This window comes from Seriola dumerili, unplaced genomic scaffold, assembly GCF_002260705.1.
Source record: "Seriola dumerili isolate Sdu_G_001 unplaced genomic scaffold, Sdu_1.0 BDQW01000073.1, whole genome shotgun sequence".
In the NCBI taxonomy this organism is placed as follows: Eukaryota; Metazoa; Chordata; class Actinopteri; order Carangiformes; family Carangidae; genus Seriola; species Seriola dumerili.
This window is the reverse complement of record NW_019174328.1, coordinates 8142714-8159711: the sequence shown is the minus strand read 5'-3', so window position 1 is coordinate 8159711 and position 16998 is coordinate 8142714. Positions and strand designations below refer to the sequence as shown.

General features: G+C 40.5%; 1 protein-coding gene across 1 annotated transcript in view; it reads left to right on the top strand.

Moving 5' to 3' along the window:
• LOC111220796 (neurexin-1a-like) overlaps positions 1 to 11029 on the top strand; it is a 59896-nt gene extending 48867 nt beyond the window's left edge. Inside the window, exon 3 of the mRNA XM_022744017.1 lies at positions 10827 to 11029. Coding sequence (XP_022599738.1) covers positions 10827 to 11029 — 203 coding nt within the window. The remainder of the gene's footprint in view (positions 1 to 10826) is intronic.
• Positions 11030 to 16998: the final 5969 nt, after the last annotated feature.

Genomic DNA, 16998 nt, shown 5'->3' with positions numbered 1-16998 from the left:
CTCCCCATGCTCTCTAGTTCAGTGTTTTCCATTTTCATTTATATACACTGTCTTTTTAGTTTGATCCATTGCCCATTAAAAATGTAAGGGGTCAGAAATGGCTTGAATTCATTAATGTGACAAAGGTTATGATGTGCAGCCAGGGCGGTTGATTGATTTGCAAGTTTAATCAATATGCTAATATTAAAGTACTGACAATAACGAATATGGAGTAAAAAAAAAAAAATCATACAATTTATGTAATGTTTGATTGTTTTATTGTTTGCAGTAGCAGACTTGATTGCATTATAGTAATAAAGTGTGAGAGGTAATGGGCAGTTTTAATCTAAAATATAGAAAACCTGCACTGTTTGATAGTGGTGAACATTCTGTGACATGTTCAGTGAGTTTAGTTCATTACACGTCCTGTTGTTTTTCCCTTGTTTCCACTGAGTCCTCTTCTATCCCCCTTTGATTTTCCCACTAATGACATACAGCAGAAGAGAGAGAAAAACAATGTTCCAGCCATTAAGTTGAATAGGGGAGTATGTACTGTAATTCAGAGAGAGTCCTGATTGGCTGCAATGTTTGTTTCCTGTGATCCCTGTCGTCTCCCCCTCCCTGGTGACTTGCCTGTGGTAACAAAGGCACCAGCGAGGATCCTATCCCAAGTTGGTCCCCTGAGGAGCTTCATCTTATGAGCTACATACAGTATCCACTCTGAAGTTGTTGCTTTTTACATTGAGATGGGATTTCTCTTCTTTACATAAAGTATGAGCCTATAGGGTCTGCATTTAATATAGAAATCAGTGTTAGTGCTACATAATGGCATAATTATAACTCTGGTTTAACATCGTTGAGCAGCTTCCTGGAGGTATACATATGGAGCGGCAACTGATATTAATTATGTGTTTGCTTGATTTAAGCAATTTCTCATTACAGTTGTGTGGAGGTGTTTCAGTAATGAGCATCAGTTACACTGTAGTGGGAAGGATCTGATTGATGTTCATTAGTTTTGAAGCTGTGTTATAGCATCTCTTAACTTTTAAAGCAATCAGCCAGACGAGAATGCTGACAATTCTGGACACGCTGTATGTCGAGTGATGTACAATCCAAATTTTTTTTTTTTTTTTTTTTGCTTTCTACAATATCTGCTACATGGCTTTAGTGGATTGTGGTGATTGCAAATATGCTATGGTTAAGATATGGTTTAGATTGAAGGTCTGTGACAGTACGAGAACTCAAATCAGTCCACCTCCTTATCCTCCCTAACTTTCTGCCTCGCTACATATGGGTCACACTATTTCCTGCGTTGGTACTGCATGTAAATGGTGAATTACGGACTGATTCCTAGGATTACGTGGAAGCAGCGTTGGCTGGAACGAGCAACATAATAATAGTTTTGCTGTTCATAGAGCCCAACTAGTCTAAGGCATTGTTGAAAGCAAAAGGTTTCATCCACTTTAGTGTATGATCTACTCCGCAAATTCCATGGAAACCTACCTTTAGATTATAAGATATAGTGTGCGAAGTTGAGATTTTGGCCTGACAGGATAAAAAAGTTGTCAGACATAGAAAATAGTTCCTCCGTTGGAGAGCATGACTGTATCCATTGATGTGAGTTAGACATTTCTCTTGTATAAGGGATGGTTTCAGCCCTGTGGTAGTGCAAGATAAAAGGTACAAAAATACCCCTCTGGAGATCTTGACCATCCACAGCAACTTTCAGGGAAATCCTGCAAATAATTTGTTACACACATACTATATAATGTGATGGATCCACGCAGTGGCCAGAGGGAAATTCTAACTTGATGGTTTTGCTATAGGAAGGAAAAGTCAGGAGATCACCAGAGTCACTGGGGATTATCCTCTGTGAACCATGAATGTTGATACCCTATTTCATGATGAAGTTTTGGAGACATTTTGTATAATAAACTACACAGTAAATAAATGGTAATAATAAGTAGAGATCAGGGCCTCAGGACTGTTGCCCTGAGTCATGTCCACGTCTTGGGTTTCTTCTGCACCACAGTGAGAAGCTCTTATCTGCACTGCACCATAACCTCCCCCAGGGTGGTCGCCAACCAATATCCTCGCCTGGGTTTAGTCCAGGATAAAGACCTCTGCTCTTCGACTCTCTCGGTGACCACAGGTACACAAAAACAGAGCACTATCTCTCTGCCTGTTCAGCCAATAAATGGGGAAGACCATTGTAGTGAAGCTTTTAGCCAGCATCCTGGGGAGTCCCGTGGCCGATGACATTTCTAAATGGACAAACGGAACAGTCAGGGAGATGGAGGCCCTTACTCCACAGAGACACTTTGATTCCCTTCTGTTACCTTTGGGTTTGTTCGCTAAATGCTTCTGTCCACACAAAACATATTTGCTGCATATATGCCTTTCATATATTTCTAAAAGGGACTTAGTAAAAGGTTCTGTTATTATATTTACCTCTATTTTAGTGTCTCAACAATAACTGACCAACAAATAGTTTTACCTCTATGTGGGACATGCTGACAAAAATATAGGATCTTGGATCAAGTTGTTAACCGAATGTCTTGTTTACTCTTCCATGATTTTTACATATGATTCAGTTCAACTAAGATATCATCTTTGACCTGTTTTTGTGAAGCTGGAGTAATTTGAGCACACGCACAAATGTGATGAAGCATAATTACAGGGAAAAGGCAGCTTACACCTGAATGTTTATCACTTCTAAGGTTTCTTAATTTGTGAAAATGAACACATCTCTAGCATCGCTGCAGACAAAACAAAAAAATTTTAATTTCATTTTCACGATGAACAGACACTTTATATTACTGTGGAGGAGCACTATAGACAGGCTGTGAGACTGATGTTGTGGGTAGAAACGGCACATACAAAGACTTCACCAAAATACAGACACATTACCGGTTACTTACGTGAGTTGTTAGAGTTGTCTGCATTTCATTGTACATGAAGACATTTGAAATACTTCAAATAGCTACAGTTTGTAAATCTAACAGCAAGAATCCATGCAGTCTGGTCTGATATGTACTGACCAATCATGAATGCTTTAGATGTTGAATACAGTGTGACTCGACAAACTGTACTTCGTTGTCCTACCTAACCTATGTTACCCACAATGCAACTCGGCTAACTACAGTTTTATAAGATTATATTTATATATATATTTATACGTTTTTTTTTCATTTCATTTTCATTTTTTCATTTTGAACTGAAACTGACTCATGTGACATCACTCGAGGCACTTGTGCTTCCCTCTGGTATCACAAAAGGTTTTACACAACATGTTTCACCTATGCAGTAGTACTCTCCAGGAGTTAATGGTAAAATCATTTCCTTTTAATAGTAGATGTTGAACTGAAGATTTCATCAGCAATGTGATACTGAAGCTGTATAGCTTGTTTTTTTCTTTGGTTCACTGTATTTATTAATTGATTTCAGTGGATAGTTTATGAGAAATGTCAGATTTTTTTTTCCAAACAGTCTGCATGTTTTTTCCTGACTGAAATCTGAAACAAGGAAACTCAGTAAGTGGCGTGTTTTGCCAATCAGGTGTGGAAAGAGGTCATGTTGATGTCTCAGTGAGGAGAGAACTGTCAGTCATCGGCTGTGCGGTACTCTTGAGGACTGTTGTCTCAGATTAATTCATGCATGGCGCTGCCAGACTGAAACGAATGAAGCATGAATTGTTGGGTTTAAAATTAAAGAGACAGTACTTTGTTGAGACAGATGGGTTTTGTACTCTCAATAGGTTAATTTGCATTATAGTTTGTTTATATTTATCTGGATTTCTGTTTACATTAATAAATCAACTGTATATCAGTGCAGGTATTTACAGACAAGCAAGGCCACAAAGAGCTATAAATCAGTACTGTTGTTATGTTTGCTTTCAAATCTCTGATCAGCCTTTGATTTAGTTCCATATATTATTTATTGCTTAAAAGACAAGTAGTCCAAAGACATGCAGGTTAGGCGACTCTTAACCATCCATAGGTGTGAATGTGAGCGTGAATGGCTGATTGCTTCTTAATGTCAGGCCTGTGATAGACTGGCGACCTGTACAGGGTTTACCTCGCCTCTTGCCCAATTTAAGCTGGGATGGGGTCCCCCCCCCCCCCCCCCCCGGTGGATAAGTGGTGTAGCTAATGGACGGGTGGATGGATAGTTGGTGTATCTGTGTATATTTGTATGTTCTGTATGTGATTATCACATACATTATGTATCTTGTGTGGTCAGTGTCTTTTGTCTGCCAGGGGACATCTTTGCATTCTGATCCATGTCTGCATTGATGACATCCTTTTGATTATTTATGATGTTTATCCTCCTTCTCATGCACTTCCTGTATCCGTGGATCAAAAGGGAAAAAAAAATGTCAGAACAATTATGGGAAGTGGACCAGCAAAGTAATAATCTCCTTATGAATAATGAATCTACTTAATGGTCTGGAGTATTGCTGTATGTATACTGGATGACTGGAAGCGTAAAGTGATGGAAACAGTCATGACAGAATTTACCTGAAATACTTTACAAATACATCCTGCAGTGTAGGTAGACCACACATGCAGGCCGGATATGTATTTAATTTTTGTGTTTTTTTTTTAAGCATTTATTTCACTTGTGTTTGGGGGAGTTGACTCCACATCCAAGTGCTAGGCCCTTCAGAGCTGATTGGCATTGTTTTCTTTTTAAATTAAGTAATCATTACCTAATAGCTAAGAGCTCATGCTTAATTATTTTGTTTAATTAGGACTGAACTACAATGTTATTTTATACATTAAAGACGGTCGACTGGTGCTGGAGCAAAAGGTGACCCTGACATGTCTGACTCACTGCCATGCGGACTGCTGAATAATGCACAGCCAAAACCTCAAAATAAAACCTGCTCAGTTCCACTCCCTGCCCCTTCTCTCACCACTGTCTGGAGCCTCACTAACACACTCCGCTCTGAATAAATAAAATATAGCAGCTACCTTCTGTGCTGAGAGTGAGTGGCAAAAGAAGGACATTATTTGAAATCACTTTTGGGACATCGCTGTTTGTGACCAGCCGAAGACAGCACAGATTTTTTTTTTTTTTTTTTTTTTTCTGAACTGACTTGTCCTGCAACACTGGAGCCTTGATTCCTCATCTTGGATTTATGGTGACTGGCCTGAGTAGTCTGGCATGCATGGCTGCCCCACAGAGTTTTAGCTCCTGATTGATCTGAGATGTTGACAGACAGCGGCGTTTGATTCTGCTCCTGTTATCTGTAATGTAGCTGAAGCTCTCAATGGGCTGACAAGATTAGAATGCATTACTGTCAGAGAGCAGGGTGCCCTGGGGCTGCACCATGCTTGTTGAGTGTTAATGACTCAGACTATGCCTCGCCAGTGCAGGGCATCTGCTGACAAACCACCTAGTCCCTTGCATCCCAATCAGCCCGGCCAGTGGCCAGAAACACAAGCAGTGACAGATGATTTAACTTGATTGATAGATACGCAATATTTAAATATTGCTGATATTGGCCATATTAGATTAAGTAAGTCACTTATTGGCCAGTTGATAGACCACAGTTGATTTGAGAACTATATTAGATCTCATAAGGGAGGCTGGGAGGCTGCGTGTTTAAGAGCCGGCTATTAATCATTCTAAATGTAACTACGAGAGGTTATTGAAGTTTTTGTTTAATCACTCAGGTTCAGGTAATATGTGACTGCTGTTCTCACCGCTGAATTAAAAAAAAAGTTAACTTGAGTTGAACTTGTGGAATTTCAGGATTTTTCATATCTGAAATGCTGTAATGCATTAATGCTGAATAACAGTAGTAAGCTCATTTTCAGTCCTTGCACAACTGTTAGTGGTTATAGACTTGTTTTCCATTAGATTTTTAGTACACCTTTCTCTTGACAGGCGAAACGAGTTGATGGGAACGATTGAAACTATCACAATCAGATCTAAAGTAGCGTATTTTACTCTCTGTGCGAATGCTGTTTTTTGGGGATTTTTTTTCTTTTTAATGTCTTGCATCTTTTGGGTTGCTCCAAATCCCATCTGTGCAATTTCTTAAAATTTGAGATAACTTTACATGATAACATTACAAGGCAAAAAGTCACTTGTCGTCTAAGATTCTTAAGCTTTCCTTTTCATGCACATTAGTTTTATTATGGTAACAAAATCAATACTATATGTACTTTTTATAGAGTATATATATATATATATATATATATTTACCTCCACACACATGTATCTCAGGCAGGTAAATGTCCTTGCAGTTGCATTACAAGTTGAGAATCTAGTCAGAAAGCATGAGCGAGGTCCTTGAGGAGCATGAGATGGGGAATTGGATCATTAATGCTCAGATCTTTAATAAGTGCCCTGGGGAAAATTAATTTCCACTTAATACTCTGTGCCAGGGGTTGATCATCTAATAGGGTGAGCAGTGAATTTCACTGCTCATATGCAGGCAGAAAAAGACCTCTGCTTTCCTACATAATGTTTGGCGTAATGTCTCCAAAATGTCAGCCCCTTTGACTGGCAATGATTGGCAGTTTGTTTCTCACCTTCCTTTTCAAGGTGCCCCTTGTAGACATTTGCCATTGTGTTTTTATAAGCTCCCTACTGGCACTTTCCTGTGTATGAGAAATCCAATATGGTGGACTTTACTTAGTGCTTTTTATTGACCCTCACTTTCACACATGGAGCTTTCCTTTATTTCTTTTTTTTTTTTACTTCAATAAGGACTTGTCGCCATGGCTCCATTAAACATGGGTTCATGTGCTGAGAAGAAAAAACACATGTTCATGTGTCATAAGCACTGTAGCAACTGATGTTGCTGCTATTTGACTTTTATCGTCTCTGAAAGCGGTCACCTCATTAAGATATCTTTGGCCTTAACTAAAGCATAACAGATATGTCTACTGTTGCCATAGAGACAGGGCTTCGTCTATGGTTGACCTAAATTAATTTGCCAATTACAGTGTGTGGGACACGCAAACACCACATCCCTCTAACTGGTTGGATGAGAGAAAGAGAAGCAAAATGCTCAGACTATATTTACACTATTATGTATTGAGAGTTTTATCATGTAACTGAGAATCGTTTAAATTCAGTGTAAATCAGAGTCCTCTAAATAATCAAACCCTCACTTAGGCACCACGTACACTGGGCTGCACAATTTACATTTTGCTCTACTGTACTTGCACAGGGATAGAAAGCGTTTGTTTTACAGATCATGAAATTTATGTTAATGAAACACAAGAAAATATAGAGCAAGTCAGATTCCAACCTTGACCCAGGTCATTGAAACGTATTCAAATTAAACACAGGCTGTGTGAGGACAACATTTTTATCACTGAATTTACTAATCCAACATAAGAATGTTTGATCTGACATTAGACCTGATATTGGCTTATGATTTACCAGAGCTAAATGGATCATGTGAAAACTACACAACAATGTTTTTCCATGCACCATTACCATGCACATCAAATGTTTTATCAGTGTGCAAACTGTGCTGTAAAATTAATTAGCATAAATATGAGCCACAACTCTGAAACACATTGCTTTTTTATCTTGAAACTTAACAAGTCTTGTGCACGCATCTCTGATTCATCAGCCCTGTTGGATGATTCTGCAGCCTGATATCTTGATTTGATTCTAACAAATCCAATGAATAGATAATTAACATCCTTTGATGTAATTAGGAGGAAATAAAAAAGTAAAAGTACGGCAGTGAAATCATTAACTACTTAAAAGCTATGCAATCACCCCATGTCGTTAATAGGTTATTAAAGTGAAGGTTTTCTTTATTTATATAAATTTGTTTTATCGTGTAACTGAATTTAAATGAAGAGGAGACTAAACTTACTTTGCCTCACACTGACTTGTCAGTCGATTTTCTCTTCGTTTTTAAAAGCCTGACGCTATACAGCGATTAGTCTTTTTCTTTGTTTTACTGTATAAGCTCTTTTGGACGCTCATGTCAGCAACATGTATTTATAATATACTCCCGTATTTAAGCAATGTATCTTTATACTGTAGCAGTCTTTTTTCATTTATTTGATGCTGCTGAATTTTTGAATGTCGGTTCAACTTGATGTCAGTAGTCGCTGTTATTTGCAGCCTACAGTTGCGGCAATTGCATGTGAATCTGAATTGTGATATTCCTTACTTGTATTGACTGCAGCCCTAGTAGAACTTGATGTTAGTCTCCTGGCGCGGTGAAGCACTCAGCACGCTCCACCTGTGTGCAGTCATAAACTTCTGCAGTTTTGCACAACAAAATTCTTGGCACACTCGTCGTGATGCTCGACATTAAATTGGCGTAGCCTCAGTGTGCAATATTTCATGGTCTTCCACTGTGTATGCTTCCACTGTCAGAATCATCCCGTAAGTGCAGTCAGGCTGAGGCAGCGAGTAGATAATAGTAAATAGTGTATGGCACCAGGAAAACCCCTGTTGCTTTTTAGGACCTACAAACTCACCTTGAAGCAGGAGGAAATGTACTCATCACTGGACTCCGGTAGAGAGCACAGCAACAGGGCTGCAGATGATACAGAAGGTGAGGGAGACATACGGAGACGGTGAGAGAAGTGAAAAAATAAAATTCCTCAACAGGAAAACAACATGCTGTCTGACTCATGAGATGCAGAGGGCGAGGAAGGGTAGATTCAAAGACCTTAAAACAACTTAAGTTTAGAATAGAAATCCAGCACAGAGTATAGTAAGTAATTAGCTGCAAAACAGGTCAGTCATTTAGGAAAACATTCTACTTTACTTGATGCTGGGAGGGTTTGCCCTTGGGCCACTGTTTATGTGCAGTATATTTCAACATGTAAATGGCTTTTCCCAATAGGTAGCTGAAATTTGCAGAGCATGTGATGCCATGTTCAGTAGTTTCACCTGTCTGTTGAGGTTGCAACAGATGGAAGAAATGTTGCTCTGTAACACACGTTCATTTTCAACCCAATAAAATCATGTCATTCTTTCATGTTTTTATACTGGGGAATGTTCTAGATTTTGTTTCTTGCGTCGGCTGTGAGCGCGCAACGCACTGCAGCTTAAGAAAACACACGCAAACACAAAAGAAATTCGACATCTTCATCAATTAGACAACAAGTGCTGCGAATACTCGCGACACAAGCAAATACAGGAAATACGCCGCAAGTAGCACAGACCACAAGGGAAGTGTTTCCTTTGGGTAACAAAAATGTGATGAACCCAGCGGGGACGCACGTGTTGTTCAATGCTTTGTTACTTTTGAAGTTAAAAGCATCATCTGTGCTACTTGCATGGGCGCCACACTTAGGTTGTGTTGTATTTGCAGCACATGTGGTCAAACTGATGAAGCTGTTTTCTGAATTTGGTTATGTTTTGTCTATCTACATGTGTTTTCTTAAGTTGCAGTGCAGTTGAGCTCGCAGGGCCACCGTAGATTCTGCATTTCACACAACATCATTATGATAACATACCTGTGGCCATCAATTTAATGTGATGGCATCAGGAAAGAGAAAAAAAAAAGCTGCAATTATTTTAGCTTTATTAACGTGCTTTATCATGTAATCACCTGCAGTGCTAACCTGTCCGCCCTAATCTCAGGGTGATCCTCCTCTCCATTTCAGTCAGGACAGGCAAAGTGAGAGGCGAGCGATGAGATTTACTGCCAGTGAAATTACTGAGAAAAGCACAATTTAGTCCTGATCAGACCTCTTCATTCACTCCATGAAAATGGTTCACATAATCTGTCAGATCTGCGGCTCAGATTGAAAGGTTTCCGACAGTGATTTGCTGGTGGTTTTTGTTTAAATTTACACTGCTTTCCAGCTGCGAGGGGTTTACTGAGATGTGAAGTGTCGTCAATCACGTCAAGCGCTGTCTAGCTTTATACTTTTTGTAAAAACAAACTGAGTGAGTTATAGGAAAGGAGTTTAGGGTTTGTCCAGACCAAGCTTGCTTGACAGTTTCCAGAGACAGCTCGGGTTAAATGCATATTGGTCTAACTCATGCTAATTGAAATAACATATCTAACACCACAGTATAGACCACTGTCAATTGAATGTCAATTGAATGAACTAAAAAATAAAAATATAGCCAAGTCCCATTATGATATCAGTGTTGCTGAAGGGATATGGTTTCAGCTTTCACCTTGCTTTGGCCTTGAGTGGGGACATTATTGCAGGGCAGATTATTGACAAAGTGACAGATAATCATCACAATGGGAAAAATGAGAAAAGAATCCCATGTTGACAGTGCAATAAAATACAAATAAACAAATAATAATGTAATATTCTAATAACATATATTTTATTGGATAAACCCTTCGGATGGATAATTGGATGATAAGAATTTCTAGATTTTGTTATTGGTTTATAACTAAAAAAAACGCTGCAGGTGCAGAGTACGGGTGAGAGCAGGAGAGGACAGAGCCGGAGGGGTTGTGAGAGCAAAAAAAGGGGACAAAGGAAGAGAGTGTGCATGCCTGCATGTGTGTCACAAGATGCTTGTCAGTGTGACAGGACAGCTGCTGAAAAACACACCATTATGTACCAGATGAAGGTGACATTAGCCCTGCAGGGCAGCAGCAGGTGTGCATGGAAAGGAGATGAGACAATTTCTTAATTCTCTGGAGACAGATGTGAGGTGGAACAAAAGTCCTCCGCCTCTCTGTGTTTTTTTTTTCTTTTTTTAGATTACATAATTTGATTGAATACCATAATGTGAATGAGGAAATAGATAAAGTTGGTTATAACAATTACTGTACATAATTACTTCACTCTTTTGAGTAGGTTTACCGTTTCATTTTTGCCACAGTACATTTTTATAGCAGCACATCTGTACTGCCGCTCTGTCATCTTGATCGACAGCCGACAGCAGCAGCATGCGATGTGATTATGAACTGTTCGCTCTGGAGTCTCTTTGCTCCTCTCTGGAAACAGAGTGGAGCATCACACTGAGCAAACAGCGACAGCAGCTTCTTCAGGCGCCGCAGTCTGCAGGTGAGACAGCAGAGGCCAAACGGTTTGAAGTAGCAGTTCGACAGAGGGAAAAGCCACGCTTCATCAAATGAGTTCAATATAAAACAACGTTCAACCCAAGAGGATGTCAGACAGAGCCGTTTGATAACTTTCATTTGGTCTTTGGGATTTTTTCTTTTTTTTTTTTTCTTTTTTAGGGAGTAAGGTTATGAAACAGAAAGAAATAATTTTCTGATTGTTACTTATAATGCTGGCTGAGTTTGGTGCTTCTTGTGCTTGGATATTCGTGTGATATTCGCCAGGTTCTGATGCTTGATGTGAGAGATAAGGTGTAATAACTAAATGCTTGAAATCAATGCAGCAGGACTCATGTCTAAGATTCTCTTTCAGCGGCTCAGTGCTGTATCTGACAACAGTTTGGAGGGAATCACAGCCAATCACAGGCTTCTGTCTCACAAAAGACTCAAATGACACACATACAGCGAAGAGTCTGTGTTCTGTCGGAGCTTTAGATTGATTTATTGTGAAAGATCCTTCAAATAGTGACAAAACCATATCTGAAGTAAACTGAAACAGATTGCATTGCATTATGTTGTTGTGTATTGCACTGAGACAGGGCTGAATTGAATCATATCAAACTGACTGCCTCAAATATATTATAGGTGCTCTGAATTATTGCCTCTATATTGAGGTGCATATTGAATCTGTCAGAGAGGGAGAGATACACAGCCCTAGGAGGGAATTTGCTTGTGGTCCAAAATCTTCCAGACAGTGCTGATGAAGATGAAAATGTTCTCACTTGCACTCTTTACTGGAGAAAAGCTGCTATAAGAAAAATATACTGCGCACAAATACGTTTCATTAAGGCACAACGGCAAAGAAAATCAGACCCAACAACACTAAGAATGGATACATTTACTGCATGTGGTACTTCGCTCCCCTAGAAAACCACAATAAATCACTCTAACTCTTTGTTACGTTGTGACTTGTAGATGAACAGATGTTGATCCGTCTCGTCTGGCCAACGTCCCAGCTGTTTGCAGACTGAATAAAATCCAGGTAACACTGGTTAGCATTCACAGACGTGACTCATATGCCAGATGCATGTGACTGGGAACTCTGCCTTTCTGCCTCCCTGCTAAAAAGGGTGTTTGAATCCACTCTGCTAACTTTCATTTAAGGAGCTGTAATACAATTTTGTATATGCAGTTATAGTAACACCAAGGCATATTGTGCAGCACCATAGGCAATCACAATCATGATCTTTTTGTTACAATAGCCACCAAAGAGTAATGGTAACTACAGGGTTCCTCTAATTTCAGGTACTTTTCTTTACCTTTTTATTTTTTTTTTCCCCACCCGCTTCGCCTTCATCCTCTTTTAACCTCCTCTTCAGGTGTCAGTTTTACCATGCAGTGAAGTTCTTTCTTTTGCCCACTGGCATAATGAATCACATGGCATGGCACTAGTTGGCGGGGCCTTATCTCCTCTCAGCTGCCTGAGGAGCCATGTCAGATTGATGCACCAGTCACCTAGAGACTCCTTCGCATTGTGATTAGAGCAGCCAACCGTCCACCCCAACTGTGGAGGGATTCACCAACAGGATGGATACACACTCTTTGACTCACACACACACACACACAAACGGACATGGACTTAAATAGCAAAGGTGATGCAGCAGTCACACAAGCTTTGTCACAGGGCTTCAGTATGTTTGTGCCCCCAGCTATGTTTCCTGATGTTAAGCCGCTCATTAAGCTCAAACCCATTCCCCTTGAACACAGCACGCTGCCAGCCATATTTTTTAATTAGTTTATTTAGCCTTCCTTGTGACTCAAGGATGAAACTGCCCTCCTCTAGCACTTGGCTATTCGTTAGTACTTTACTTAACTCTGCAGGGGCTGTAACTCTGGCAGGATTTCAAATGACACGCTACAAGTAACTACAAAGGTGACTCAGAGATTCAGACAGTAGATGGTGATGGTGAAATTGCACTGATATGGTTGCTGTGTAGTTGGACTTTTGAGTAACAAGTGGCAAAATAATTAAACATTTGATCATTTAATCATATTTGGAGCAGGCAAATGAGGCTTGAGATCTGAGTGTCTTTGCCAACCCATTAGCCTAATCATGGTACAGTATGCACAGTATTTTTCTCCCTGATATTTAATTGTCTCTTCCTCCTCAAGCCATTTCTCTTCCGTAATGGCACACTTATTTATGTGTTTCTGTCTGTTTCCCATTAACTTTTCTTGACTGTAACTTGTCAGTTATATCAGTGGGGCTCAGTGTCCTCTATTCAGGTCATGTTTGCTGCATTCTATTTGTGATGAGTATTCTTGTGTATAACACACTAAAGAATACAGTAGGCTACTCAATACTTACTGTTGCCGTTTGTGTGCACAGGATACATATATGCATATTACGCTATTGGTGACTTAACAGGGAACCTTTCATCAGGAATTTTCATGTTTTTATTCCCTGTTTCAATGGATTGTAATCATGCGGCTCTGTAATATTGACGAGTTTGTTTTATTTTTTCACAACCCTGAATGGCTGGCATCCACCTCACATGACCAGCCACAACCAACGAGATGAACTCTGACTAGACAGTTGAAAGAAAGGAGGATTATGTACAACATCAATGGGAAAATGTAACATTAAGAAAAGTGTTAAAGAATAGATTCACCCAACATAGAGAGGAATGTGCTTTTACTTTGTAAACGTGACAGTGTTTCAGACTTGTTTCAGACATGTTTCAAACGTGACGGTGGCTCTCCTCCAAAATAGTGTGATAAACAGGAATCACAGTATAACTAAGTGCGGAATGAGGACTTCCTACTTCATGCCACTTTGATTGATTGAATACAAAGAGTCTGGTTACTAAAACCAAAGGCAATTATGGATAATACCACTGATCAAAAATAAATAGGACAATGTTTAGGATATTTTACAGCAGCCTGCAACTGCAAAAGCAAAAAGGGCAGACTGAGGACATAGAGGTGACACTGTGATAACTTGGTTCATATCTGTGAAGGCTATAAAGAGCACTGACCAAAACTGGATGACGCCAAGTTGATGCAGCAAATTATGAAATCACACTGATGCAAATTAGAATATGAGAATAAAAGTTGAAATATGTTAGATGTGCAGGATATTTAGCGGAGCTGCTGGCTGCTGGAGCCCTCTGCCTGGGACTTGTGACAGACAGTAAGGGACAGGCCAGCCAGGAGGGTGCTCCGGGTGAGTGGGCGTGCACACTCCCCCCTCCCGCCTGCCTCCTCTTCCTAGCAACACGCTGAGATGGCACTTTCCCCACAGACTGAGGGATTGAAGGGATACAGAGTGCAAATCAGCTCCCTATCTCAGCTGGCGAGGGTTCATCTATCTGTCCATCACTCTAGACTACAAGTGATCTGCCTCTATTTATTCATAAATCCCACTCACTCTTTATTCATTGCAGCCATTTTGTTTCACAAGGTCTTTGCCGAGGCTCAGACATGCTGACACACACACACACACACGCACACGCACACGCACACGCACACACAAACATGCACCTTTTAAGCTCCCGTATAAGATTGCATCTGGGCCGTGGCATTTTCTGAAATTATTGAACGTGCTAAGAAAGTGATGCGATGCAGACTGATGATATGAGAGGGAATTGGGAAATAAATACCAAAAAGGAATCTTCCTGAGTCTTACCAGTGCTGAAGTGCTTCCTATCATTATTCAGCAGAGGGGAAAAACAGCATGCCAATTTAAAAGCCCTGTTTATGGGCTTCCATCAAATTTATGGCTTCATTTACTATTTGCAATTGAGGTCTGTGACAAGCTATAAGGGAGCATGACCAGACGCAGGGATGTGGGGAAGCTGTCCTCTTTCTGCATCCGAATTACAGCTGTAAAAAAAATGAACAGACCGTACACCGCCACACAAAGAATTAAATTACATCATGTTGCAAATATAAATTCTGTTTTTTTTTTTTCTCTTTCTCTTTTTAATAGACTTGCCTCAGTAAATTATAAGGACTTTACAGTTTCCAGGTGCATTTACCATATAAACACAGTGGTTGTATTTCACCCTGATGAGGTGTCATGATGGGTGATGTACTAGTATTAGATAGCCACTGGTTGCGAGGCGTGGCACATTGTTTTACAGTTCAATTTCAGCCCTCTGATATCACAGCTGTTTGTTTTAGCCACGAGAAGCATCCTCGGCCTTGTATGACAAGCGGGCATATTTTCTCAGAAATCCCTGGCCTTGCTTGATGATGTCAGCACACAGTTTGGTATGGATTACACTCTGAACTATGATACTCTTCGGTTTGGTTGCTGCTCTTTCTTCCTTTATGGTCTGCCGTTCGCTCGTGCCCTTTCTCCATCCCTCTGTCTGCCTTCATCCATCCTGTTTTTATAGCTGCCGGCCTGCCCTCCTCTCTCTGTCTCTCTCTCTCTCTCTCAGCCCTGCTAGCTGTCCTGACAGTGAGCTGTGGTCAGCAGGGCTGCTGGGATGGTCCGCATGCGAAGCTGGGAGGGGATGGAGGGAGCTGAGGCCAAGGCTAACGCAGGTGACCTTGGGGCTGAAGGCGCGGACACAGCATTCACATGGATGGAGGGAGACAGAAGGATAGAAACATCCATCACATTTTTATTAGCCCCCCAGAGTTTTTCCATTTACATTACACTGACCAATAAGCACCAACTTTTAAACACTTTCATCATAAGGCAGAGCTTGGCCTGATTTTCAGTATTTTGCATTGCTCTCCACTGGGTTTTTTTTTCTTTTCCCTCTTCCCTTGTTCTCTTTACCTTCACACCAGTGGCTGAGCCTCTGCTGTGAGTAATGACGTTCCTCCCCCTGGCACAACATCATAGAGTGCATCTCTTTTCCCAGGGCCTGGGGAAAAGCTTGGGCACCCACTACCTTGTATGAATAAATTCTCTGTCAACAACATTAATCTGCACTGTAATTGGCCACCACTGCCACAGCAGCCTGTGTTTTATGAGCAGACGCACAATGGAAAGATTGACTCGCTAAAGCTGCACATTCAGTGGTGTAATCTAATGACATGGCTGTGTAAATAAGCAGTGGGGGGACACTCGCAGATAACTGCACACAGCAAAGACCACATGACACTCAGCCCGGCGATATTCACAGTCTCCTGTGGAAATTGTTACCCTGTTGCATTATGCTTATGCAGTGATGGAGTTACTGTCACAGAGTGCATATTTTAAAACTTCCCAGTCTCCTTAGAAATCATGTACATTTTGGACAATTCTTCTGCACCTGATTTACATGTAATGTCTTGTGTGATTGAAGTAGTAAGTCGTTTATCTGCAGTGGAATGGTGTACAGGTAAGGGATGGTGGATGAGTATCTGACCCATCGATTACTCAACAGCAAGTCAAAGTTTTCATTCTCAACATCTGCCGGATGGATTTCCCTCAGAGGATGCGATCTCCTGACTTTTCTTCCATTGCACCACCATAAGGTTGACGTTTGTGGTTCTGATCGAAATCTCTCAACAACTATTGGATGGATTGGCGTGAAATTTGGTTCACTGGTGCCTCTCGAGATGAATTGTAATCACAGATCCCGTGACAGTGGAATGAAAGTAGTGTTTGTGGCATTATACAGGAAGTAACGAATGAGTGAACGAGGGAGTGATTTGGGACGCAGCCATGGTGTGTCGTGAACATATCAGCGCCCCGATGTTAGCATTTAGCTGAAAACCGCCACTTCACCTCGCAAGGAGCAGGCCTGCAGACTCTTAGTCTTCTTTAATTATGCAACACTTCCCATAAACAAGTGTTTCAGTTGCCTTTAGTGACCGTGCCTTAACTACACTGCAGTTAAGATACAGTTTCATTTAATGCCTTAACTACACGCGTGGATATTGCGGGAATATATTAATTTAAGAAGAAAAAAATCTATTGGCCTTAAATTGGTCTTTTAAAAATTTAAGGGGTGATGGGTTACACCTCAGAGGCAAGTCGAGCGTGGTCTGAGGTTCTCATCCTCTTATACAGTGGAAACTTACTTTGAGTCTCTTGTTTC